This window comes from Falco rusticolus, chromosome 2 (genome assembly GCF_015220075.1).
Source record: "Falco rusticolus isolate bFalRus1 chromosome 2, bFalRus1.pri, whole genome shotgun sequence".
NCBI classification, from domain to species: Eukaryota; Metazoa; Chordata; class Aves; order Falconiformes; family Falconidae; genus Falco; species Falco rusticolus.
The window spans coordinates 73,791,963-73,819,155 of NC_051188.1; the positions used below are offsets into that span (position 1 = coordinate 73,791,963).

A 27,193-nucleotide genomic window follows, 5' to 3' on the forward strand; every position below is an offset into this window, starting at 1 on the left:
GGAACTTTGAAAGCAGTAAGGGAAATGTTAAACTGAGTGGCTTTCTGACTGCAGCATTTGCTATTTAATACCAGCATGCAGTAAAAAATGTTGCCTGGCAGAGCAAAAGACTTATTGATGCCTTCATAACCACAACTACAAAGTTAAAGTGCCCTTGCTGCTGTGATCCAAAATCAAACAAGATAGAAGAGGAGATTTTTTTCACAAGGAGGTATGTCCCTCTATGTTGTCTATTGATTTTCTTGTGCCACAGAAAATCTTGTGCAGAATACAAATGCTTGCCAAGGATTAAGCTAGGTACAGTTATACGAGCATACATACAATATCTGGATTAGCCTCCTGCTTAAGAAGGTCTAGACAAAATGTTGATGACGCTTTAGCCTATTTGATTAAAAATCCATATCTGTGTATATAGAAAACTTTTAAAGAGTTTTCCAAGATTCAAGGAAGATTCTGAAATAGCTATGATATCTGTTGTGCTATTTGACTTTTGTTATCTGACAGCTCTTTTGCAGTAACTGAAAGAAATGCTATTTTCTGCACCCTTTCTATAAATTAATCTAACCAGAAACATGTGGATTTCTATTGAAAAAATCCCAACATCTTGGAATGGTTGAGGCTGGAAGGCACTTCTGGAGATTTAGAGCAGCATCAGCTACAGCAGGTTGCTCAGGGCTTTGTGCAGTCTATAACTCCAATGCTGGAGACTTCACAACATCCCTGGAAAACCTGTTCCAGCAGATGACCATCCTTACAGTAAAAAGTGTTTTCTTGTGTTTAAGTTGAATTGCCATTAATTCAGGATTTGCCCATTGTTTCTTGTGCAGTCGCTGGGCATGTCTGAGCAGAGTGGCTCCATCTTCCTTACTCCCCACAGCAGGGTATTTATACACATGGATAAGACGTCCCCAGGCCTTCATCTCTCCAGGCTGAAAAGTCCCAGCTTTCTCAGCCTCATATGTCAGAGCCCTTAATCATCTTTGTGGTTCTTTACTAGACTCTCTTCAGTAGCTCTGTCTTTCTTGTACTGAGGATCCCAGAGCTGGAACCAGCACGCCAGGATCACCTCCCTTGACCTGCTGGAACCCTCTGCCTAATGCAGCCCAGCGTGCCTTTGGTGTTCTTTTCTGCAAGGGCACATTGCTGGCTCATGGTCAGTTTGTTGTCCACCACGATCCTCAGGGCCTTCTCTGCAAAGCTGCTTTCCAGCAGGGCTTCCTCAGCCCGTGCTGGTGTCGGGCATAGATCCTCCCCAGGTGCAGCAGTCAGCACTTCCCTTTGCTGAATTTCATGACATTCTTGTCAGCTCATTTCTCCAGCCTGTCCAGGACCCTCTAAAGTGAAATACTGGTATATCAACCACTTCTCCCAGTTTTGTATCATCTGCAGAAATCAAAATACTGATCCAAAGACTGAACTAGTTCTAGGAAAGTTGCATTTAGGCAGCAATTTGAAAGTAATATTTCATTGCCTGGTATGCATTGTAAGGCTTTTATTCCTTTTTTCTATGCCTCCTTGATAGGCTTAGGAAGTGTATGGCACTCTCCACACATCCACAATGTATAAGCATCAGGTTGTCTGCAATGTATAGGCATCAGTTTATCCTTACATCACCCTAGGAGTAAAATTCAAATTTTCATTTCTGGAAGTGTGTCGTGCAGCAGTAACTCTCCCAGACTCCCCAAGAGAAAAAAGTCACTAGCAAAGATGGGGATTAGAACAAAGGAGCCTTAACCTCAGATGACATTTTCTACCAGCATCTCCTGTGCTCACAGCCTGAGTGAAGACAATAGACTGTACAGGCAAAAGGGTAAGAACTGGAAGTGCTTAAATCAGTAATAGATGCTTTCTGTGAAAACTATTACAGACATATCACAGCTTTTAAATGTGACTGTATTTTCCTTCTGACACATCGATACTGAAATCATTCTAGAGCAGATCGAGTTTAACCATGCCTTGCTACAAAAGACCAAAAGGACTCATGTTTGCTAACCTCCAACTTACCAGGCATAGGATCACTATTGCTAAGCAAGACACATTATACATCTGGTAACATTAGGTAATAAGTTTAGCAATGTTTTCCTTCATAAGATTTTGCTAGTGAAAAAATTAAACGTATAGGCTATGCACATACCTCTAAATAAAAGAAAGCTGCAAGGCCAAGTACCACTGGCAGGCTCGTACTCACATAGCTTAGGTGGGTAGATTAGGTTTATAGCGAACCTGTGGAGAGAGCTAGGGAGTGAGCTAAGAACTGAGAAGTGGGGAAACCACTTGTTTCTTGAGTCCTCTCTGGGCCCTTCCCCTACATAGCTGGGTAGACACACACACTGAGAGGTCAAGACACTTATGAGGGTGGCCAAGGGAGAAAAAGGAAAGAAGCAAAGCAGAAACAAGCCTAGAGTTAAGGATGGGGGTTTTCATCCTAACAGATTCTGTATTACCTCCCATAGTAATGAAATATGAGGAAACACCACTTACAGAAGAATAAATATGTTTCTTCTGGTCTGATCCTCCTAATAACACTCCCAACTGGTTTGACATAAGTATGTGTTCCTTCTGACACCTTCAATACTTAAGTCTATTCTGAGCAGAGGGATTTTTACCACACCTGCCTGCAAAAGACCAGTCTGGGAGAGGGTGAAGGTCCTGGACGCAAAAAGCTCCTACAGATGTGGCACTGGTGCCATTTGCTTGGCCACCAGGCAGAAGGTATGAATCAGTCAGGTAAATGGCTTAAGGCTCACCACAGCTCCTATATCTTTTACATTGCCTGCAGGCCAGAGAAAAGCCAGGGGACCTGGCTATGTGTTGGTACATTCAGCTGGGGGGATGCAGAGAACATAAGCACAAAATAACACTAATCCTTTCTCGTGTAATTTGTGTTAAAAGTCAGTCAACTGTGAAACAAATCCTTTGGGAAGCAAGCCCCCTTAGTGCTGTGGCCGATGGAAAGGGTCATTTCTTTTGAGGAAAGCGAATGCTTACAAGCCTTGCCTTAAGCTATGCCACTGCAAGCCCAATGACATATCCAGAGCCTGGGGGCGATGGTGGTGAAGCACTCCTCTGGGCAGGCAGGGCTGCAGATGGCTCCTTCAGTGGTGCCCTAGACAAGCATTTCCATGAGAAAACGTGGAGAGTCCTTGCAATATGGGGCTGCTGTCCTGTGTAGAAAACCTGAGGGAGACTTTGAAAGCAGAGTCATAAGAGCAGACAGTCAGAGACGACAAGAAGAATAAAGCAAAGACTATAAAGGAAAGGTGAGCAGACAGTTGCCAGAGGATAGGAAAACAGATGCCTAAAAAGGGAATATAGGATGAGGAAAGGAAGGAGAAAAGGTTGAGAGTGACTGAACAGATGGCACTAAATGGAGAAAATATGCTTGTATGAAAAAGGGCAGGCTAGAAGGACAAGTCTCAAAGTTCCTATGTGCATTACTGGGGAGATTTCTGAGATCATGGGAAGTGGAAATAACTGCTGAGACCAGTATCTCACATAACATTTCACAGCCTGTTCTCCATACTGTTTGTACTTAAGATTCTTCAGTATCACTTCCCAGCAGCTGTGGCCACATCCTTACTGTAGCATGATGATTTACAAAGAAAAGATTGATGTTACAAAAGATAAGCAGAGAAGAATCAGACTACAGTGAAGAGTCTGCCTCCGTTGCAGTCCCAACATGGTGTCCCATCCTGGCTTGATTCCTGGAGACCATGACAGATGGGTCACATCAAGCCAATTTCCATGAGATGTGAGGTGCCCCCTGGAAATATTCAAGACTGCAGCTTGCTTAGAGAGTCTGACTTGGTTTTTGCTTTCACAAGTGGAGTCAGTCTGAAATCAGCACTGTTAATGACCATAAAAATTAGTATAGAAGGACAGAAAAGTAACAAAATATTACCATGTTTCTCTTTTTCCTGAGTTTTTAGTAAGTTAGTAAGATTTTATCTCACAGTCTCAGAATTAACCTTAGTGATACCTGCAATCAAGAAAATTGCTACTAGGAAGTTACACTACTAGGTAATACCAAAAGAAAAAAACACCCCATTTAACTAGTTTTGGGCTTCCCTATCTTCTAATTCCTGACTGTTGGCCCACTATCCCAGCATCGGAGGAGCCAAGCAGCAATTCGCTCCACTGGCTGGCAACTGTAATCTTTCTGCATGTCTCAAAGTTCTCTCGAGGTCCTAGCTTTTATTGCATTCAGCTTGCATTGCTGAGCATGACCTCATATGGTCTGGAGCATCCCTTTGGTCAGTTTGGGTCACGCAACATCCCTTTGGTCAGTTTGTGTCAGCTGCCCCAGCTGTGCCCACCTTCATCCTACTGGTCTTTGCATGGGGGATTGGAAAGACAGCCTTTGATGCTGTGCGAGCACTGCTCAGCAATAGCTAAAATGCTGGTGTGTTATCAACACTATTCTAACTATAAATACAAAGCACAGCACTATATGGGCTGCTCTGGGGAAAGTTAACCCCCGCCCAGCCAGAATGCAGTGTTTCTTAAGCTACAGCACAGCCATGAGTTGCCTTGTTGAACCAGGCAGCAATGCCACCCCTTTCCTACACTCACACAGCCTGGGGAGGGAGGCATAGCCTCCTTCACATGGTCTAGACACCGCTTCAACAGATGAGATTGCTACACACTCTGTGAGACAAGAAAAGAAAAAAGTAGACAAAAGAAACCTGACCAGGTGTAAGATTTAGTTGCTGCTTTAAAAAAGTGCCTTTAGGACAAAGACTTCCAAATCAAAGAAACTCAACAAAGGGAAACAAAAAATCAAATATATAAACATTAGGAAGATACTAAGAAGATTAATAAGATTTCTATATAGGAATAGTCAAAGACTTTAACACAAGTAGTGAGAAATTATTTATGTACCAGAAGCAGCGAATGGAATTCAGCCAGCTTTCCATTGACCATAACAGGAGCTTAAACAACTTGTGCTTATGTAAATATAGATAATTTCAGATGTCTTAATGCCAAAACTCATCCCACACAGGCTGTCCACAGGTCTGTTTCATTATCAAGACAAAACAGAGGCCAGTCAACAAGTGAATATAACATTGAAAGATACCTTGTCTTTTGTAGCATTCCTCATTCCTCAGTGAAAAGGACCATTAGCATATACCATCTCATTTCAGGAAACTGGACTGAAAAACACACAAAACCAGAAGTAGGTTCTAGAAAATGCTGACAACTTAGAGAAGAAAAAAAAAAGTTGTTGGTGCAGAGGACCAGAAATACCAAGAATGGAGGTGTAGACTGTAGTTATGTGAATCTTTGTTCAAGTGAACTGGGCATGAAGATTCGAGAATCACCTTCTCTAAAATAGCTCTAAGCAGGTTCAGCATTTTTTCCTAGCCTCTCAAGTATACTTTATAGCCCATGTTCAATTGTGTATCACTGTAGTTATATTAGTTTAAAATTATGATGGACATAGTTCTATGAGCTAGCATCATATTTTGATTACAAATCAGACATCCTCAAAGTTTAATAATTTCCACAGCAAGATTCAACTATTTCTGGACTCAAAACAAATAATAACTAAGAAAGTGTAGAAAAAAGTGTCTTATTTAATAGTGGGATACAGTAAACTACACCTAACATCTGGAATTCTTTAGCATATTCAGTTTTCCATGAAAAGAGGTGAAAAGTGATGGATCACATATAAAAATTAAAAATTATTCAGGTTTATCAGGAACTGACAGAAGTGTCAGCAAGTTTATGGTAAGTGCTGCTATTTGGGATATGCAGGATAATGGAAAAGCAGCTGAATCCAGGGCTATTCAGTGCCAAATGGCCTTTGGAAAGGCCTATCAAAATTCCAACTCCTAAGGTACTTTTCTGAATGGAAAGTTGTTCTTAGTTCACCTGAGGTCAGAAAAGAAAAGAAGAAAAGACGATAGAAAATGCCACTCAAATTGATAATGTATACAAAACCAACAGTCACACAGTCAGCTTTGACCCTTTGCATCCAGGAAAAGAATGAGAAGCGATTCAGAGCATCGCTCTGAACAGTATTTTAAGGGTCATTAAAGACTTATTACATGAAAACTTGAAATCAGCCCCAAAAGACTTTGATCCAAGACTATAGATTGGCTAGAGTCAAAAAAAGGTAAGCAAATCAACATATAATTCCTGCTAAGACCTGATGGAGATTGAGACCTTTCTCTTCCAGCTTTGTTTGGACAGTTCAGATTTCGTGGGTGTTTTCCATGCACTCCTAAGACATACTGGCAGGAGCAGGTACAGGCTCTGAACAGGCCTGGTGGTGATGCTGGCTTTGCGAGAGCACTCATGGAGAAATGAGTCATCCACACCCTGACACAACCAAAAGCCAAACCATCCACTTCCCAGAAGGTGCCTTCAGCAAATGGTTGAAAGTCAGTCTAAATGCTCACTTTGCAGCAGAAACTGGAGCACTGCGTAGGAAAATCTGCCATGATGTTCACAGGATCAGGAAACAAGAAAGTCTGACTTTCTGATGATATGGTTAGGATAGGATATGTGGAAAACCAGTAAGCCTAAGTCATGGTCTCTGCACCAAATACAGTGAATGGATCACAATGAGGGTCTGTGGCCTCTCTCTCTCAAACCGCTGTGTTGTAACAGACAACAGTGAGCCTTTTCAGTTCTTTCACAGAGGAGGTGCCTGCCAGACATGCTGAAGCACACCTCTGCTTGTGTTTTCTAAAGAATATTTTCTAGGGGTGAATTAGACATCATATTTGACTCTTCCCATGAAAAAAAAATGAAGCTTTGCAGAAATAAAAGTACACTGGCATAATTTTTTTCTTCTTCTTTTTCCCTGAAGGTTTCATAGCCTCTTTCCAGAGAAGAAAAGATGTTTGATACTCTTGAACTCATCTGCATGATTTGGTGGTATATGATGCTATTTCATTCCTTGCATGCTGACATCCACTGTATGGGGCGTAAGTATGTTTTTACAGATATAATCTGAGAAACAGGGTTTAATTCTTCATTTATCAGAGATATTTGCAAGTAATTTGACGATTGTCATCTTAAGCCTGACAGATACTATCCTCTGCATTCAACAAAAACAATGGCATATCCTTACTGAACTTACTCTGTAATACTTTCAGCAGAGGCACAAGAATCACCTATCACAAACGTGAAAATGGACTGGAGTAAAATGGAACTGTCCTGGGAAAGCAGCAAGAATTTCTCTAAGTACAAATGTACCATCAGGAACAGGGATATGGAAGGTACACCACCAGAGGTAAATTGGCGATTTGTTGAGATAAATAATTGCACCTTTTTCTTTACCTTTTATCAACTTCTCTTAGTTTGAAAAAATGAATCGGTTGCAGGTAAAATCTGATCAGTGATTGTTTGCAGTCTGCAGCTTGATCTGGCAGGGGCTATAGGAAGCCATCACCAACGCCAGGGTGCATTTTCTGCAGGAAGAGAACCCCATCCGTACCACAGAACTGAAGCCCTGGCACCAAATTGGAAAGGAAGCAATAGCCTGAACTGCACCTATGCTGAATCACAAATAGGGATGTAGCTGCTGAAAAAAAAGGGGCTGTGAGACTAAGTGAGACTCCTAGAGAATTTTAGAGACAGAGCAAGAGACTCTTCAAATAAAAAAATAATTCCCCAAACACTGTCATGGATTTTCATTATCTCGAGTTCTTCACTTGTTTCCCAGTAAATTGGGTCATGCCTGTAGCACAGGTTATGTTATAAACCCACATTATTCAAACGGAAAAGTAGGAAGCTTGATAGAAAGACAAAGACGGCTTATTTAGCCTAGCAAAGCAGATGCCTTAATGAGAAATACATTACAAAACCACATCACATCTTTACGGAATGTTATCAATATAATGCCATAGACATCTTTCTGACCCCTGGGGAGGTCAGACAAGGACTTCTATTTTGCTTAATCCTTTGATTAAATTCTACAGTTGGCATCGTCTATCACCAAAAGAATTGAAACACCAACACGTTCTCTTTCAGGTGAACAGTACAAAATGCAGGTTTCCAGTGGAACTATACATGCCTCTGCATGAAGGAGTATTTTTAATCATTGAAGTACCAAACACAAATATCTCAAAACACTGCACCTTTAGCCCTGGAGGTAATGTCTAAGGTCTGGGTAAGGTTTTCTCCATTTGCAGTCTTTTAAAGGTAAATATTGCCTTAGAAAACAATTCCTTACACAGCATGTAACTGCTTTATTTTCTATTAAAATGATTTTTTGTAGGTCTGCTAAAATTATTTGCTTGGTAATGAACGTATCTACAATTCTGCAAGAGATGCATTACTACAAATGCATCAGTAATTGTGTTATTTGCTTTCATATTAGGGCTCCTAAATGGCACTAAATTACAATGGTTTAAGTGTGGATTCAAATAACTGTTCAGGCTGTTACAAATAAAGATGTTAGCACCCATTTCCTGATTAAATGTTTTCCTGCTGTGCTGTTGGTGGGTTTGTCAGGAGCCAGACCACAGAGTTAGCTAAAGGCAGAGTCTGGAGATCAGTGAAACCCATAACACGGGAGGAGGAGAGGAAAGGAAATGCTGGTGATAAGCAGCTGGGGCAGTGTGAATGTAGCAGTCTCCTGATCTGGTCCTGGCATGCACATGCACAGACACACGCACGCGTGGGTTCCCTCAGCTGCTGTGCACCCATTGAGCCGAGGCAACTGTTTAGAAAGATATTCTGAGCCTGCCCCCTGTAAGAGTTAAACAAAGTGGAATTTAGGTAGATCCTAGGTTTGTAATTCCAAACCTGAAGACTTTACAGCCTGTTTTCCCCTTCCTTCTGAATTCAGAGTTCTCCGCTAAAATTGCCCAGTCACCAGTGCTCCTGCAGCTGTGTCTAACTGGAGTACTTCAGGCTCGACAGAGGTGATGAGATTAGCAGCTTGCTCATATCTGAGCAGAGAAAATACTTCCTACTCATGTCTTCCTGGGAACCTGACAGAGGAAACACTCTTAGGGTGACCCTCAAAAATGTAAGCCAGGACACACTGCCTCTTAAAACCTCTAACTTTTGGTGTTCCTCTCAACTGGCCCTAGCTTCTAAGCATGCAGGTTCCCCTCGAGATTCCCCCTGCTTCCACAAGTGTGCCCTCTATACCAGGTGCTGGAGGGGGCTGGAGGAAGTTTGCACCCCTTCACTGAGGTTGGGGCACACCACAGAAAAAAAGCAGAAAATTGGCTGAAGGAGAAAGAAGAAGGCTGAGCATGCCTGCACAGCCCAGCCATGAGGGAGCTTCCAAAGAAAAAAGATTCCCGTTTCAATGTGGTCCAGAAAAGGAAGAGATCAAATTGCTGTTGCCCACATCAGGGTGGAAAGATCTAGCTACGAGGCTATTTGACTGGAGGAAGAAAAAAGCCCAACCTTAGTTTAGAAGTCCCCGCTTTTAAAATAATTTTTGTAAACACTTCAGGAGTGGATTTCTGGGCATTAACTGCAAAATGAGAAAAACTTTTCTCTGTAGCACCAAGGATGGTGTTAAAAGGCAGTGTGCCTCCCTTTACCTGTGCGAATGCTCTGCTCCCAGGTTTCACAGTTCAGAGGCAGTCAAAAAAGGGTGAGAGTCCAGCATTCCCTCAGCTGTCATGCCTAACTGTAGTGGGTTTGCATGGCAAGGTTTTGATAGTGGTGGGGCTACAGGGGTGGCTTCTGTAAGAAGATGCCAGAAGCTTCCCTCATGTCCAACTGAGCCAATGCTAGCCGGCTCTAAGAGAGACCTGCCGCTGGCCAAAGCTGAGCCATCAATGACAGTGGTAGCACCTCTGGGATAGCATATTAGAAAGGGAGGGGGGAAAAATCTGCACCAGCAGAAGAGATGAGTGAGACTGTGTGAGAGCAACAACCCTGCAGACACCGAGGCCAGTGAAGGAGGGGGGAGGTACTCCAGGCACTGGAGCAGAGGTTCCCCTGCAGCCCATGGAGGTTAATGGTGGAGCAAATACCCACCTGTAGCCCATGGAGAACCCCATGCTGGAGCAAGGGGATGCGGGGATGCCCCCAAAGGAGGCTGTGACCCCGTGGGAAGCCTGTGTTGCAGCAGGTTTGCTGGCAGCACGTGCGACCCCTGTGGAAGGGACCCACGCTGGAGCAGTTTGTGAAGAACCGCAGCCAATAGGAAGGACTTACATTGGAGAAGTTCATGGAAACCTGTCTCTTGTGGGAGGGACCCCAGGCTGGAGCAGGAGAAAAGTGTGAGGAGGGAGAAGCGGCAGAAAGAGCATGTGATGAACTGACCGCCACCCCTGTCCCCCTGCAATGCCAAGGGGGAGAAGGTAAAGAAATCAGGAATTAAGCCTTGGAAGAAGGGATGGGTGGGGAGATGGTGATTTTCTGATTTGAATGGTAATAATGTAAACCAATTTTTCCCAAGCTGAGTCTGTTTTTCCTGTGATGGTAACTGCTGAGTGATCTTCCTGTCCTTATCTTGACCCACGAGCCTTTCATCATATATTCTCTCCCCTGTCTGGTTGAGGAGGGGAGTGATAGAGTGGCTTTGGTGGGCACTTGGCATCCAGCCAGGGTCAAACCACCACACTAACCTAAGCAATAACCAGCTGCAGTCGCAGCTGTCCAACATATCTAAGCATGTACCAAGATCCTCCAGCCTGGATCGAGTCACATGATTTTTCCTCATCACGGACATTCCTGTGTTTGCAGGCATAAATGGGTCAGCCATTGAAAACTTCTCCTGTGTGATTTATAACATTTCCCTCATGAACTGCACGTGGCAGGCAGGCAGGGATGCTCCAGAAGACACTCAGTACTTCCTCTACTGGCAGAACTCGAGGTAAGTAGATCTGCTTGAGCTAGGGAAGTCTGAGTTCTCATTCAACACGTCACGCTGCCCATGTCTAACTAAAATACCTTGCTGTCTACAGGTATGATGATGCAATGGAATGTGAGCTTTACATTAGAGATGAAAATGGCAGAAACACGGGATGTAGATTCCAAAATGTGAGGACAGATGTTAATAAAGCTTATTTCCTGGTGAACGGGTCTAGCAAGGACTCCCTGATCCAGTTCTATGATGAGTACATCCGACTATATAAAATCGGTAAGTGAACACTTCCTTATTTTATTACGGTTTTATAAAATAAGGAAGTGTGGAATTATTCTCTGAAGAGACAAGAAGAATAAAACAAAGCCTGTAGCCACTGCAGGATCCTGCACTGCAGGACAGACTTTGCTCCTGAGAGCTGACACACTATAGTTCCAAAAATTAACTAAAGCAAGCAAAGGCAGAGGCAGCCTGCAGTAATTGCTGAGAAGTGGTGTGAATATTTCCATGGAATCCAAGTGATGAAATGCAATGGTTAGACTTCCAAGGCCACCTTTCTGATGGGCTTATTTTGCCATCCCTTAATTCCTTGTCTCTCTGAGAGCCACAATAGCTACGTCTCCTAAAACCAGAGGGAGGGTTCAACTTGCAAATTAAGACTGTGTTAATTAAATATGTGGATCTCTATGTGTGAGCTAGGTGTTTAAGCTCCAGTAGAGATCTGAAACAAGATTCAGTTGCCTAAAAAGATGCCTCTAGTGCCATTTGAGACACCCTCAGACACTTGAGGTGTCCACAAGGCTTGCAGATGTGGCCCAGGACCTGTGAGAGGCCAGGGTCCTCCTGGGTGTCCTGTGTGGTCTGAAATGTACAACATGAGACTGACTTCTGCCTGCACCTGATGCAGGCTGTAAAGCCCAGAGCTATTCAGACAAGCACCCCTGCTCCATGGTGCACCAAACAGCTTTGCAGACATCATGGGCACCACTGATGAGGTCTCCACTGACCACAATTGTTAGACACTTAGGTCACACCTCGTCAACTATACTGTATGCACTCAAATTCAGATGACTCCATTTTCTACATGAATAACACCACACGCACAAAACTTCCATCTGTTTTCCTACGGAGGCTTGCACTGTCAATGTGAAATTTAGTCATAGAAGAAAATGGCACTGTGCTGATGGTCCTACTGAGTTACACCAAATCCTTCATGCTTTTTTTACATGAACTTCAGTTACTTCAGATGTCTAACAACTGAAGTGATATGTTCCCAAGTTTTGCTACTGTATTTTATTCCTATTTACCAGATAACATTTGTTAACATCAGTAGCACACAGCTGTATGTCTGTTGCCTCAACTGCATATGTATTTTGCTATGAACGCATGAATTGTAGCTGATTAATGACCATGTCTACATTATTTATTTCATTTCTTTTCAGAAATACTCACTCCTCCATTAAACGTCACTGCCAATTGTACTACAGATTCAGTGGGCTGCATAATTACATGGCAACCACCCCTTACAAGTCATGTGGAAAATGTAAAGTGTTTTCAGTATGAAATTCACATACAAACTAAGGTAAAAAAAATTACTGGTTTGTATTTGGCACCATATCTACGTACATGCATATCCATAATGTGCAAACTTCTGTTTCCTTTATTTAATAACTTCTCCCTCACAATCTGTGGTGTTTTCCTGTGCCAGCTCTGCTGATCTCACATCCCACCGCTTGTGACCTTATTTCAAAGTCATCAGAGATGCAAAGCAGAAAAGCATAGGAGAGCAGGGGAATGTTATGAGGTCTCTGTCCAAAGGCTGGGAGAGCACCTGAGATGCTTTCCTGCATGACCAAATCTCACAGGAGATGATCGTGCCATGGCAGCCCGAGATCTGCAATGAGGGCACTGCCTTGGTAGCAGCCTCCAGCCCGGGCCAGGCCCCTCATGCTTGCCCTGCTTCCCAGGGCTTCAGCCACCCTGATTGCATTTTGCAGATGCTGGAAAGCTCACAGCTGCCCCTCAATTTCAACACGTGGGACTGTTTTGCTCCACTCAGCCTCCATCTCTCTTCTCCACCACCTCTCCCAATGTCTGTCATCTTTTGGCAGCCTTCCCTCAGACACCATCCTTGCCCTGGAGCCTGGCTGAGCCAGCATGGCCCCTGCCTGTCTGTCTACAGAGTGTCCACCAAAACCTCCATTTGGAAACATTTTTCAGAAGCCACTCTTCTGAAAAATGAGATACCAGCAACACAGGGGAAAGTTCACACAGGCCCAGGGTAGACGTCCACAATGGATGAGTTTGCTTTTCAGTGTCTTACCCTCCACTCTCTCTGTAGTCAGGTGTGGTGTTACCGTTCTCCTTCCAAGGCAGATGACAGAAAAACTGTGCCCCTAAAGCGCTTCTTTCTTTCCATTGGCTATAAGAGAGGAACCTAAAATGGCTATCTTAGAGTAAACATGTATGCACCAAAAGTGAGCTGGGATTTCTCCTACGCTATAGGTAGAGCACTGCCAACTGCAACATAGTGACCATGGGAAAAGCGCAGGACAGCACAGAGTGTACTGCACCATAGCTAAGGTATGTCTGGTTTCCACCACATACGACGGAGCAGAGAAGCTGGGGTGTCAAATCCTCCTTCAGAAATCTCAGTGCCTAAAGGACCTGATTTCAACACCCATGAGGACAAAGCGCAGAAAAATTCTTTGAGCCCAGGAGTTTGACAAGGAGGCAAGAAATCGCGCTTTTCCTCCCCGTCCCTGGGATACCTCTTTTACCATTAGATGATTTCCACATGTGGATGATGTCTGTGCTTGACAAATTAGTACTCTCTACCTACCCCATTTCCCAGCCACAGCTCAGAAGCTTACCGTAGTGGCAATTTCTCAAGCATTTATAACTCAAAACCAGTACAGGAAAGATCAGCTAAGAGTTAAACATAAATATGCAACTGCAATAAATCCTTAAAACTCAGTAGTTCATTCAAAACAAGGCCTGCAGCTTGCAAACTGTTTGGATTGTCTGGATTTTGTATCTTGCGTGCATTAATAGTATCTGCCTTGGTAGCTATTTCAAGGAGCAATTGCAGCACATGCAGCTTTCCAGCTGGCTGGTATAATTTGACAGCAAGGTCTTCTGTGAAATACTTAGAATGTTTTACATAAAGATATAGGTTGTAACATATGACTAAAGCAATATTATCAAAACGTTTCTTTCAAACAAATACATGTTACCTCTTCTTTCTCATGCTGCAGTCAGAATGGGTGGTGTTCAGGAGATTCCTACATTTGAGTGTGAAATTCACCTCACAGACACCTTAATGCAGGTGTCTGCAAAGGAGCACAGATATCCCATAACAGTCAATGTGTGTCTAAGGCCCCATGCAGCTGAGCAGTAGGTGCCTCATTCCTCTTAAAGTGCTATAGGTACTGAAGGTACCAGAGGTACCTACATGGAGATGGCAGATATCACTCACACCATTCAGGAGGGGCCATCAGATGTGAGGCAGCTAAAATGGCACCGAACACCTAAAGTTTAAGTAACTTACTTGCACCCTCCCCAGCACAGGCTGATGACTTCCGTCATGTCCTAAGCTGAAAGAGCTCAGCTGACAGTGAGTAACGGGGAAATACTAGTCAACTTTATAACACAACGTACACGGTGGGTGTGTTTTCTGAAATAAGGCATTCCTTCCAGTGACGTCTTTCTGACTTTTCCATAATGCCAGCTATCCTTCTGACATTACATGTAATAGATGTTTCAAGGACCTCAGCTTTTTTAAACCACTGCTGTTGATTTCATTCACTCATTTTTGAGCCTAGCCTTTCTTCAAAATAGACAGATTCTTTGACCCAGGTCAATGTTTGATTCTACTTAATTAAACATTGATTGTATGGGAATGTGTAGGTAGATTGTTGCAGTATTCTGGGAAAAGCCCCCATGTATGGATCACTCAGATGTCTAACAGAGACTTTGACTGGAAGCAGGTAAATTTGCTCTTCACGTTAATTTGCTGCCCCATGTTATCAAACTATTGTGAATTCACAGCTTCCAGATCTGCTGCGTTTGGAGGATTATTTGACTGCTTGCATAATCTGGATATGCATTTGCTGGATGAGAACGCACAATGTAAATAGGATCTTAAGAAGCAAATACAGCTTCTCAAACCACGAATAAATAAAATATATGGCTTTTCTTCTCTAAAATGAAATGGAAGAAGCCAAAATTCCGAGTGCTACATACTGGGGTATTACTGGAGCAGAATATCCAATTTATTTTTCAGTTTAAAACTACTTATGATCTTTAGAAGCAAGAAAATAAGAACAAAAGAGGGAGAAATATTTGACTATTTGACAAGAAAATAATAAAAATGAAGATTTGTCTTTGGTTTGCAGGATGAGCCCAAAGAAGAGGAAAAGGATCCTCCTGTAAGAGTAAGCATTCTCATATAAAAATTTGTGCCCACTTAAACATATAAGTACCATTATATAAAAGATACTTACTTCTAGAACTATAGGTTTTGTATCAATATGGCAATGAAAATTCAGGAAAATACGTTCCTGTGGTATCTTCATATGTAAACTTAATACACCCCTTTTGGATAGGGTAGCTTACACTAGATAGAATTTTCCATGCATTTCGCAAAACTTCGTACTTTCCATTTATTGCACAAATAGATTTTGCTTAAGATGGGTGACATTTTGCTTAATAAAAATCGGAAATATTCTTTTTCTCATATCTGTTGGTGCAAAAATACCACCATAGTTCAGGACAGTGAGGCAGAGGGAATGCAGAAATCTTCAAAACCGGTGGAAGGTAACACACAGTCAGTCTTCCGCTGACAAATGAGTGGTCCTCTCAGCTGTGGAAGCATCTTAAGCTTGGCAGATTCCAGACCTTGTATAAAGTATCACGAGGCTAGATGGTAGCATATCTGTTACTGGATTGTCTCAGAAATACTGTCTGTTTAGCAAAGACAGGCACCATCCAGGGAATATTTGCATGATTAATTCCTGTAAAGGTTGCAAGGTGAATTTACAGAGTACTTCTCCAGTTTCAGCTTTCTGTCTTGGTATTGTTAGGATTCATAAACAAGGACAAGAGAAAAAAATGTCCTTAAAGCACAATAAAATAGATTAAAGATCCAATAAACTTCAAAGTTCAACTTTAAAGCTCAAAAACCATAAAGATTCAGTAGCAGGATGAATTCATTCATCACAATTTTAAAGGTGGGGAGAAGAACATTTATACTAGTACATCTCTAAAAAATCATACAAATTGTTTTTTTATAGAAACTGCAAAAGGAAATTAAACCACAAATTTTATTAACATTTGCCTATCAGGTGAAATGCACAGTCTGATTGCTTTGATTTTAGGTAAGGAGCAACAGATACGAATTTCAAAATTACAATGAGAAAAAAAAATACATTCTGAAAATGAGAGCACGTGGAAAAAGTTGTCTCATAAGCTCAAACTGGGGGGAATGGACTGAACCCATCGAGTTTGGTAAGACTGTGAAATACTATTTTAATATAATTTTTTTCACTATTACCATGTTTGCCTTCCCTTTTCCCTCACAATCACAGATACCAATAAAATCTTAATTTTCACCCAAGGACATGGAAGGAACCAAGTGGAAATTATTAATGTGGAGGAGAAGCTCCAGCACTATGGCAATGGAGGCTGACACCAGCCTTTGATTAGTTGGGATTGTGAGGGCAGCAGTTACTTAGATGCCAGGGCTCCAGGAAGAGGCTGAGAGAGAACCAGTCTTGTCTTAGGTCTGAAGAGCTGAGGCTACCTTTTAGTTCTCTAAATTTTTGCCATGAATATCACTCCCTTCCTTCCACATCTTCCTTCTCACCCTTTTTCAATTCTTTTTTTACAGTTTGACAACTTTTGTTCTGTTATTCGTTCTGTGACTGTTTCTTCTTTGGATTTTTTCCCCCCTGCAATTATTTCTCTACAGTTTAAATGTTTGAAATGGTTTCAAATGCATCAAGTGTACCTGAACTTTTTGACAAGGTTCTGTAAGAAGTCAAATTGAAGTCCTTCAGATTATTAAAAAAAAATAGGTGAAGTTTGCATTCATCACTGACAGTCACGAAGGTATCTTTTTGGCATGCTAAGGTATTTCTCTCTCTTGGATGTTTCAGGTCAAGGGAAAGATTACTTTGTTTTTGTGGTTTTATTTCTGATAGCACTTGGAACAATCTCAGTGACACTGCTCCAGTATTGTCTTTTCAAAAGGTAAATCAACCTTACCTGTCTCTCCTACCTTCCTACCTACAATCTTAAATAATCTATTTATCAATGTCACAAAGTGTAATTACCAGTATTGTTACAGATGGCACTTTGTCATGCAAAATCACTACAAGTGAAAAAGGGGGAAAGGATGTTAAAGTTAGCAAGCAACTGACTCCACCAGACCCTGCAAAAACATTTCTGTTCTTTTAAGCATTTAATATCCACATCACTTTGAAGCCATTGGCTTCATACACTACCAGACAAGAGGGAATCAGAACCAATGAACATGTCACGATTTTGATAAAACTTCTCACTTAGGGGTGGAAGAAAGTTATGTCATGTGAGTTATTGAAAGTCATTGTTTGATAAAGTACTTACTGGGACTCTCATCACAAAATGGAATTTAGTTACCCAAGTGATAAGCGTAATAATAGTTACCCACTATTTTGCATGCAAAATATTTTACTTCTAATTTAGTGATTTGTAGAGCAGTATCTATCCAATCTTGAAAGAAAAAATATTCTTATGATACAACAATAAATGTTCACTCTCATACAACCCCAGAATCTTTACAATCTCATTTTCTACCATAGGTACTGCAGTTTCAAGAGCATATTTCCTCCCATACCACAACCAAGAGACAAATTTAACATATCAACTGATGAAAATAGCCAGGTATGCCTGCTTTTCAATTGAATCAAATTTGCTAACTATAAACCACAACAGGCCAAGGACTAGAATTGGCATATAAAGATAAGCATTAAATTTGGTCCATTAAAAACTAATTTCCTCTCATGCAAAGTATGCTGTTTTGAAACTAGAAATGCTCTATGCCAGTGCTGAGACTAGAGATAACCCTGTATGCACTTCTAGCTGTATTTTAAGACCAGAAGTTACCACTTTTACTGAGACTGATAATTTCTGCACACACCAGTTTTGCTAGGTTGCTGTTCATACTTTGAAAATAACCTAAAGTGAGAAAGCATTTTCCATTATAATTTTCAAATATCAATGATCATAATACAGTGTGAATACATATTTTATAAGTCTGGCCTACACCTATGTAAAAATCCAATTACACCGAATCATGAAGATCAGCAGGGCTGGAAAGTCTCAACAGCTTACTAGCCCTCCTCTCTGCTTCAGCACAGGATTAGCTATGACAGTTCCAATGTTCTGTGCAAAATATATTCAACCGATATTCTGTAGTATCCTTATACAGTCTATTATAATGTTTAATTATCCTTAATTTTAAAGAGCTTTTTTAATAGCCTGTTCATACTGCACTTAAAATCCATTATTTATCCTTACTCCTTTTCTGTTTACAGTATCTTACACACTTGCACGCTATCAAAAGCAACTGGTTCTTCCAGTCTTTCTTCATTCATCATGACAACCAGGCTTCAAAACTTTCATTATTTTCTTCTAATTTGTCCATTTGAACAGTGGTTTGTATGGTGTCTGAATAGTGAGGGTAATGCTATTTACCAGCTGGCTAAAGTGAAGATGTACTTTAAATCAACAAATAAGGCTAGGTCTTTATTGCCTACAGCATTCCAGTGGGCACCACCCCCCTTTCCAATGAGGCTTTCAGAAGTGACACAGAAATTTTCCTTCAGTCCTTTACAAAGAATCCTCAAAGCTATTACTACTAAAACTCCCTAGCTTTGCTAACTACATTCCAGCACATTGTCCTAACTTACTTGACTTTGGCCCTACCATCTTTGGCTTTAATAGAAGGCAGGCAGCGATGTAACTTGGATGAGTTTCCTCACACACCTGAAGTCATAAACACCTGATATCTCACTTCCTATCAGGCTGCCAGCACTAAGGCTACAGAGCTGCAGCAATCCATAGTCCATCATATTATTAAATAGTAATTGCTAGTAAACTAGCAAGCTGTCCTTCAAAAATTGCCAACTCCCTGGATCGCTTGTTTTTATTAAACTTGAGGGGCTTCCAAATTCCTGTGCAGGTACTATCAGAATGATTCAGAACACCCCACTACAATGCAGTAGCCTTTGTGGATGTGGTTTCGTAAATGGTGCAGGCACTTCCATGCAGGCAGCAACTTATCAGTAGTAATTGTTGAGCGCAAGTGAAGCCCTCAGCTCAGGTTGCCTCATACCTGCCAACAGGCACCGTGAAGATAATTCATTAAGTCTCTGACATGTCTGAACAGTTTCTAGACTCTTCTTTGCTTATTTTAATCTAGTCTTGAACTCTACTTATATTTTACCTCTTCTCTCTACACTCTGGTATCTTTAACACTGATTGAATGCTGTAATTCTTCAAAGCAGATCATAAAGCACAAATAGGTTATCTCCAAGAGCTCTCCTTTTCACCAAATACAAGGACTCTCTCCTCCTGGCATTTAGTGCTAATACATTTATGAGTTATTTTGAAACCTGTAACATCCTTTGCTAAACACACCTTTGTAAAGCTTGCATTTCCTCATTTTGTCCCTTCTTACTCAACGACCTTTCACATTTGCTCATTGTCTTGATTCACTATACAACTTTTCCTCAGACCACTGAAAAGCCTCATGATTTACAACCCTAACCTTTCTGCACCAAGCTTGCACCTGTATCCTTAACACTCACGTAGAAGAACTTTTACCTGTTTACTGTGGTTAAGACCCAACCAATTCACTCAGTGCATCAGACACCTTGCATTCCTCTAATCCATTTTATTTTACTCATCTTCCTTCGCTTTTTGGTCATTCTTCCCCCAAATACTTTCCTCGCCCTCACTCAGAACTATATGTTAATACTTTTGTTTTCATCTTTTCAAAAACTAAGTAGTCCAAGAATTTGCGAGAGAGACACTGTGTGCTGATGCATTGTTTTCCTCAAAGAATGGCCAAGTAGTACAAAATGCAATGACCATGAAGCCCAGCAGTGCTTATCAACCCCAGATTTCCCACAAAAATTCCCCCAGGACAACCTGGTTTGATATTCTGTAATATATCCTCAGCATTCCAGCAAGCTTCCCTTATTTTTTTTTATTCCAGTACTATCCCTTCTACTTTTTTAAAAATCAAATTTATCACCCCTCAATATTTTAAGCTCTGTATCAGTATTATGACCTCACTTAGCAACTTCTCCTCTTGCAGAACTCCAGGTTAACCAATGTTAAACTGTATGATGGCAACCATAGAATTTTCTCTGTCTAGTTCATGCCCACATGTAGAAGAATTAGGCAATACTCACTGAAATAAATGTCTTCTGTTGTCTCAGTTAAGGCTGTCCAGCATTTCAATCAACTTTTCTTCTTCTTCCTACCACTGACAAATAGCTAGTGCCAAACATACATGTTGAAAGTCAAACAATACCCAACTGTCTCCTCCTGCTTTGCAAGCATCTCTTAAGTATTAAAATAGCAAAAGAAGGTGCCTTCGGTATTGATGTACCCAACACTCAGAAACATTCTCTGATCACCAACATTGACTGTAACTTATTTTCTTTCTCTTTAGACAGAGTATGCAAGTCCACAAAACAAACAGTTGTACCGAGGGGTAGTAACTGTGGTTGAAGAGTTGATCTAACTTTCCAAAAAGAAAACGCACTTGGATTTCCACATTGAATGAAAATAATGGATCCTTCTGACAAGAGGACTTTGAACGAGAATAGAAATGAATATAATTACCTCTAAAACGATTTGTCCCATAATAATCCACCTCGAATAGAGCAGGGGAAAAAGGTGGAGAAAAATCATTAAAATTTGTTCTTTTCCCTTTGTTTAAAAACAAAATGCCTAGGAGGTAAGCTTTTCTGTGAATGCCTGCTACGAAGACCTGCTTAAACCTTACTGACGTTTCCTTCATGGTGCAGAGACAAGGCCTCTCATCCACGTTGTCATCCACCACCTGTCACTGTCTTCATTGCTGCAATGCTTCTTTCCTCTGGATACAAACTGCTATAGGATGACAGGACTGCTTAAGAACACCACAGTAGTTAGTTTTACCAGCTTGTCAGTTTTATACACACAGAGTATTTTCTGAGGCAGAAACTAGCTGTTCAAAATGTGTTTAGAATTGCCCTTCAGCCTTCCAAGTGGCAACACCAAACTATCACGGTATATTAAAACTTCATGCAAGACAAGGTAAGTGGTGAAATAAAATTAGCCTCGTCAAAAGTTAGCTGTTAATACTGGGCTGCCAGTCAGCCATTTCATGAGCTCAGTACTTACAGTGCAAATATGAACCTCTGCAATATCAATATGGACTTAACTCACAGATAGTATTTAATTCTTAAAAAAACCCCAGTGTAACAGTTGTGAAAACTGAGTAAAATCTGCAGTAATAGCTGCATTTTAAATGTAATTATTTCCTAACACCAACCAATGCATTTGTTTATTCCCTTCAAAGCATGCAAGCCCTATTCCCAATGCCTTTTAAAAATAAAGACTTTGAATGCCAGTATTTTCTTTTACAAATTCCAGGTATTTTCCCGTTAAAAATAGTTTTCAAAATAAAACACAATTTCACAAGGTGTTTCAATAAGGCAGAAAACAAAATGCTTTTTTTAAAAGTCTCATTTATTGTTTGCCTCTTATGTTCCCACACGGCATAATCACACACTGAAAACTGCTGCTGCATGACTAAGAGAAGCCATAATCTAAAAAAAAACCAAAAAAAAACAACAAGCAAAAAAAAACAACCCAAAAGACCACCAAGTGGTACATGCTGAATGCACAGCATAGGCAAATTGCAGTTCCACTTAAACCACCTACACTTGCATCGATTTATTTTCCCATTTCTTCTGGTTAAAACCTAGTTCTGGAGGGGAGGGAAGTTTAAAAATATCCTCACCCTTTCAGCAGCTGCTCAAATAATTGTCATGTTTAATTTTTCCTCACAAAGCATGGACTACCATACACTCACAGTGAGGTTACTCATCCCATCATCACCACTAGCTTTCAAATCACCAATACAGAAAATAAATCTAAACAATGTATTTATATAGACAAAACCCCTTCCCCTGTGTGCACTAACACCCCCCCGCCTCAGTCAATAAAATTACAACTGAAACAGCAATTTGATTGGCAAGATCAACATCAAATGACCTGGTAAATGACCTGCCTGCACCAGAAGGGAGCTACCATTACCAAACAGGATAAAAACTTAACCACTTCCACTTGCAGTAGCTACATTAAGTTTGCAATTAGCCTGTGTACAAAGTAGCTGTGTAACATACATTCACAAGCAGATGTTGAGTGTAATGCTAGTCCAACAGTGAAAGGAAAAAGGTAATTATGTTTGAAAGGCAGGTAATAATCAGCCAAAGCCAAGTAGTTAATTTAAATACTTCTTGAATAGCAACCTCAGAAGGCACACGAAAAGAACTCAAGACAGCTCAGCCTTCAATGACTCACACAATGACATACCTTTTCTTTCTCAAGATACAAGGAAAGTTAAAAACATGACTGGAAGATTAACACCTTGTTTTCCTTTACTTCTCTCTTGACCAAGTCTTTGCAGATTAAGAAGTACAGAAGTAAGATTGCATACATAGGATGGCACATAGGTATTACATTATCTCAAATAGCAGTATGAGAAATTATTTGGTCTGGTTTTGGTCTCCTGACAATCCCATCAACTAGACATCAATCAGGTAAATATTGAAGGCTGACCTACTTTGACCTATTATTTTACAGCTATACAGAAGCACACATACATACTCCTGCTCACATACCCCATCAAGTTCACCTCTTAAAATGAGCCTCATTTCAGATTAAATTCAACTTCCACACAGGTACTGACCACTGCTACAGATCAGGCCAAACAGGATCCTGAATGGCACAATCAGCATTTTCAAATAGCAGCAACAATACATCAGTTACTCAGAATTTGAAGGCATTTACTAGGTTCCTGGGTTTTTGCATGAATGCCATGTTGCTTTCTATATTGATTTTAAAAAGCATTATTTCATTTAAGCTGTTTTACCAAGGGCAAGAGTGTTACTTTTTGACTGTCCTTGGGACTTTGGATTTTTCTAGCACTATAACAGACACCCCACCCCCCATTTTAAATCATATGAAAAGTTGCAATCCATTTCTAAGAATCATGCAAAAAGCCACTTGCAGCAGCCCATCGTACACTACCAGGCACAAAAAATGGGAGTGGTTTCTATTAGTATAACCCATGCTTCCCCCCCAAAGTTCTGACATTCAGTAATTTTTTCTTTAAAAAAAAATAATCAAGCTTATTCTGTTACAGAGTGCAGTGTTAAGTGTATCAGAGGAACTATTATCTGAAACAAGTTTTCAAACAAAAGGTTTCCCCAAAGCTTTTATGTAATAATTTCAACACAGATAGAGTAAGTATGTTTATTGTTTTACAGCAGAATGCCCCAATTTAAGAACAAAATTGCTAGATGTTCAGCTGTGCAAAATGGTACATAGTGCTTAGGTACAAGTGGAAAAGAACATGATTTGTTAGCAAATACTTTCAAATACAATTTTATGGTCCTAGAAGATAGGACTTGAAACCAGGGACTGATCCACAGGCAAACAATTTTGGACCCAGCCACTTTGGACCCAGCACAAACGCCACTTGCTCCTTATTGTTGGGAAAAAAAAATCATCACACTGAATTGCCAGATTCAGTGTCTTCATGCATGTTACAGAGAAATGGATCAGTCCTCTATGTCAGTTTCTAGCCCCATCTACAAATATCATCTGGCTCCGATAAATAAGACTCACAGGAATTTCTTGAAGGTCAATGGTCCATAATGGTAGTTATTCTACATGATCTGCTCAACTTGATTCCCAATTCTAGTTAGGCTGTTTAAATGACTTTCTTGAATTCATCGTACAGCACAAGCACAAAAGCACCCCCCATGCCTCTGAGAACATTAGACCATGCACCCTTGAAGAACGCCTTTCCTCCCTCATCCCTTGCTATCTTCCGCCAGCAGTCAATTGTTCCAGAGTACATGATATCAGCTGTAGAAAAAGCAGAAAGCAATTTTTAACTCCTACAATTGTACCCAAGATCTTTTTAACAACTGCCCTGATTCGCCTCTAGCTACTTTTTGTGAAGTCCCAAACCACATTTTTAGACTGCAACACAGTACTTAGTTCAGGCAATAGAAAATTTTATCTGCTTGCCGAGTTACTAAAGGCTAAATCACAAAATAAAAATGTCAAGCCTTCTTTCTGGTAATTACACTGTTCCCCAGTTGCCTTCATTTAATTTGTCATTGCAAACAGGCAGTCTGTCCATTTCATATTCTATAAAGTCCTCAGCATTAATTAGAGACAAACAAGTTGGGCCCTACTGCATTTCCTTGTATCACTGAAATGTAATATAACTTAAATCAGATTTATGGAACAAGTGACAGTAAGTGGGGAGGGATAACTATTAGGGAAAAAGAACTCCATGTTGTTAATGCTGCTTAAAGAACTGCACAAATTAACAGCCTACCTCCTTTGCGCCCTGACTGCATCATCATCCTACGTCGCACTGTATCGAAAGGATAGGAGACCACACCAGCCACAGCAGTCACCGTCTGGGCAATCATCCAACTGATAACAATATGAGTATTTCTGGGATCTGGGAGCATGCCTGCAATAAAGAAAGTAATTAGCTTTTTATCTTGTACACCCTCTTCCACTTGCTGCGTGACAGCTACTTTACTAGATGAACGATTACGAAACATTGTAAAGCCATACTTTGAAATCGCAACAAGATTTAGGATAAACTTCAGACATGCTGTAACAATGTAACTACTCCCTACTCTTTTTGAAAAGAGTGTCACTAAAGTCATTGTGCCTGTGAAGTACATTAAACTGTAAGCTAGTATTAATGACCTCTATGCCCAAATGTCAAGCTTAAAAAAAGTGCTTTGTAAAAGCACCACTCTGCTGAACACACCTGAATTGGTCCAATGTAACTCCAGTAACACACTGAACAAAAAAGAACTTACTGGAATTGCATACAACAAGCTCTGCTGCCATTAGGGCAAGCTCCTTTAAGTACAAAAGCAGGAGTACTTGAAAGTAGCCACCTGCCATCAACACATGCCTGTGTTGCCTTGAACACTGCAGCATCACCGCAGCTTTGTTGTCCCCTCTCCACCTCCACTTGCTATAGACAGACACCGTAAAATCCAAGAATGAACATAAACCAACACAGAATTCAGGAAACAGGTTTACAAGGTCCCCTCTGAAATGTTACCTTTTGCTGTATCATAGATCCCAAAGTAGGCAGCTCGATAGATGATGATGCCTTGGACAGAGACATTGAACCCTTGATATAAGCCACGCAGACCATCAGACTTGGTAATTTTGACTAGACAGTCCCCTAGACCTGAGAATTCTCTGTCTGCGCCAGCTTTTCCGACATCAGCAGCCAAACGGGTTCTTGCAAAATCCAAGGGGTAGACAAAGCAGAGGGAAGTGGCTCCAGCTGCACCACCAGAAGCCAGGTTACCAGCAAAATACCTCCAGAATTGAGTGTGCTTGTCTACACCTCCCAAGAACACCTGCTTATACTTATCCTTGAAGGCAAAGTTGAGAGCTTGAGTTGGGAAGTATCTGATGACATTTGCCAAGTTTCCTCTCCAGAAAGACAGCACTCCTTGTTCCTTTGGAATACGCACTACACAATCGATGATACCCTTGTACTGCTTATCAGCAGCAATTTGTTTACTTGCATGTTGTACCTGCAAATAAAAACACGCATTTTGGCTGTATGCCTTGACAGGTCTGCACTGCAAGTCCACTTCTGTAAAGCAGAGAGCTGTTCAGCCTGAAAGCCTGATGGCAGTCAGGCATGGAGGTCAAGCCGCTGTTAACTGCAATAAATGGGCTGCAACAGCCAGCCTCCAAGGAAAAGCTCCCAGGTGTCAGCCTAGATCTTAAGACTGGGAAAAACAGTCATTTACTCGTATTCAGTGGGGACTGAAGAACGCGAGGATTGAGTTAGCTCTGAAGAACTAAAGGCCCACAAACTGAGAGCGTGTGTACGTGAAGCAGCCATAGACACGGGAGGCCTCGTACAACACTAGAACGGCAAAAAAGGCTTCAAGTTGTGTCCCGGCCTCCCCGGAACGCAGGACTCGCCGGACGGGCAAGGGCCAGCCGTGGGGAGCGAAGGCGACCACAGCTGTGGTGCGGCCCGGAGCCGGCGGCCCCTGCGGGCAGCGGCGGGGTGCAGGGGGGGCGGCCGAGCCGCGTCGCGCCCAGGGGACCGGCGGGGGAGCGGCGCGAGGAGGCCGCCAGCCCGGCGCCTGCCGCCGCGCCCAGGGCGGGGCCGGGGCCGCCGCGAAGGTCACGCGAGTCACCTTGGGGCGCCGGGCCGCCCCATGGCCCGCGCGCAGGGGTCACACAGGGCACCGCGCGCCGGTCGCGGCCCCGGCCCCGCCCCGCCGGTGGGCCAATGCGCTGCCCGGCCGCGGCATCACGTGAAGGTCATCAAGATGGCGGCGCGCTGCCGCCCTCCCCCCCTTGCCCTCTGCGCGCTCGGCGCCAGGAGCGGGACGGCAGGAAGTGACACCGGAGGCCGCCCCCTCGCCCCTCCCTCCCACCCACCCCCCCCCCCCGCGGCCCGCCCCCCCCCGCAACGCAGCGCCCCGCATAGCGGAACCGGCTTCCCCGCCGCTGCCGCGGGGGCCCGCCGCCCACGTGACCTCCCCGCCAGCCGCCACTTCGCGCGCGCCCTTTGTTCCGCGGCGGCGCCCGCATGCCTGCCCCCCGCCCTTCCCCCCGCCCGGCTCAGCCCGCGCGGGCCCCGGCGGCGGAGGGCGACGGGCAGCCCCCACTCCCCGCTCCCACCAGGCTCGGCCGCGCCGCTAACCTGAAGCAAGAGCTTGACCCGCTCGATAGGCGCCACCGCAGTCTTGCTGATGGCGGCTGCGACACCGCCCGCCAGAAAGTCCTTGAGGAAGGAGATAGCCTGGTCCGCCATGTTCGCGCCGGAGCCGCCGGGGAAGAGACGCCGCTGCCGCTCACGCCGAAAGGGCGGGGCTGTTGCCGCGCATGAGCTAAATGCCGGGCCCCGCCGGCCCCGCCCCCCGGCGCTCCATTGGCCGCACCACCCTGAGGGCGTGGCCTCGCCGCCCAAAGGCACGGGACCGGGTCGCCCTCAGGGCGGTGGTTACAGCGGGCGGCGGGGCGCGGCTCCGGCTTCCTCCCGCCCCTGCGGCGCCA

At 42.7% G+C, this 27,193-nt stretch overlaps 2 protein-coding genes across 4 annotated transcripts; one reads left to right on the forward strand and one right to left on the reverse strand.

Moving 5' to 3' along the window:
• On the forward strand, nucleotides 1-23,621 carry LOC119142846 (granulocyte-macrophage colony-stimulating factor receptor subunit alpha-like). Of its 3 annotated transcripts, none has more exons than XM_037376333.1 (12): nucleotides 1-211; nucleotides 6,818-6,935; nucleotides 7,107-7,243; nucleotides 7,984-8,104; nucleotides 10,669-10,798; nucleotides 10,890-11,065; nucleotides 12,232-12,371; nucleotides 15,187-15,225; nucleotides 16,168-16,297; nucleotides 16,993-17,041; nucleotides 17,632-17,713; nucleotides 20,514-23,621. In XM_037376333.1, the coding sequence occupies exons 2-12, from the start codon at nucleotides 6,848-6,850 to the stop codon at nucleotides 20,583-20,585; spliced, it is 1,164 nt and encodes a 387-aa protein (XP_037232230.1). In that variant the 5' UTR covers nucleotides 1-211; nucleotides 6,818-6,847; the 3' UTR covers nucleotides 20,586-23,621. The 3 variants fall into 3 exon arrangements, with proteins under 3 accessions (XP_037232230.1, XP_037232229.1, XP_037232228.1); XM_037376332.1 differs by having other exon boundaries at nucleotides 7,110-7,243; nucleotides 16,948-17,041; XM_037376331.1 differs by having other exon boundaries at nucleotides 2-211; nucleotides 16,948-17,041.
• Nucleotides 23,355-27,019, reverse strand: SLC25A6 (solute carrier family 25 member 6). The gene is made up of 4 exons (XM_037376334.1): nucleotides 26,841-27,019; nucleotides 25,221-25,707; nucleotides 24,468-24,608; nucleotides 23,355-23,986 (listed from the first exon to the last, which is right to left on the reverse strand). The coding sequence occupies exons 1-4, from the start codon at nucleotides 26,949-26,951 to the stop codon at nucleotides 23,829-23,831; spliced, it is 897 nt and encodes a 298-aa protein (XP_037232231.1). The 5' UTR covers nucleotides 26,952-27,019; the 3' UTR covers nucleotides 23,355-23,828.
• Between the last annotated feature and the right edge of the window lie 174 nt (nucleotides 27,020-27,193).

What these genes read in the sequence shown, in the direction of transcription:
- LOC119142846 (XM_037376331.1), top strand. Translation starts at nt 6,848, where the DNA reads ATGTTTGATACTCTTGAACTCATCTGCATGATTTGGTGGTATATGATG. An exon ending in TGACATCCACTGTATGGGGC is followed by an intron (nt 6,936 to 7,106) that starts GTAAGTATGTTT and finishes TAATACTTTCAG; the next exon opens with CAGAGGCACAAGAATCACCT. An exon ending in CTGCACCTTTAGCCCTGGAG is followed by an intron (nt 8,105 to 10,668) that starts GTAATGTCTAAG and finishes CTGTGTTTGCAG; the next exon opens with GCATAAATGGGTCAGCCATT.
- SLC25A6 (XM_037376334.1), bottom strand. Translation starts at nt 26,951, where the DNA reads ATGGCGGACCAGGCTATCTCCTTCCTCAAGGACTTTCTGGCGGGCGGT. An exon ending in GGGTCAAGCTCTTGCTTCAG is followed by an intron (nt 25,708 to 26,840) that starts GTTAGCGGCGCG and finishes TTTTATTTGCAG; the next exon opens with GTACAACATGCAAGTAAACA. An exon ending in GATCTATGATACAGCAAAAG is followed by an intron (nt 24,609 to 25,220) that starts GTAACATTTCAG and finishes TCTTTATTGCAG; the next exon opens with GCATGCTCCCAGATCCCAGA.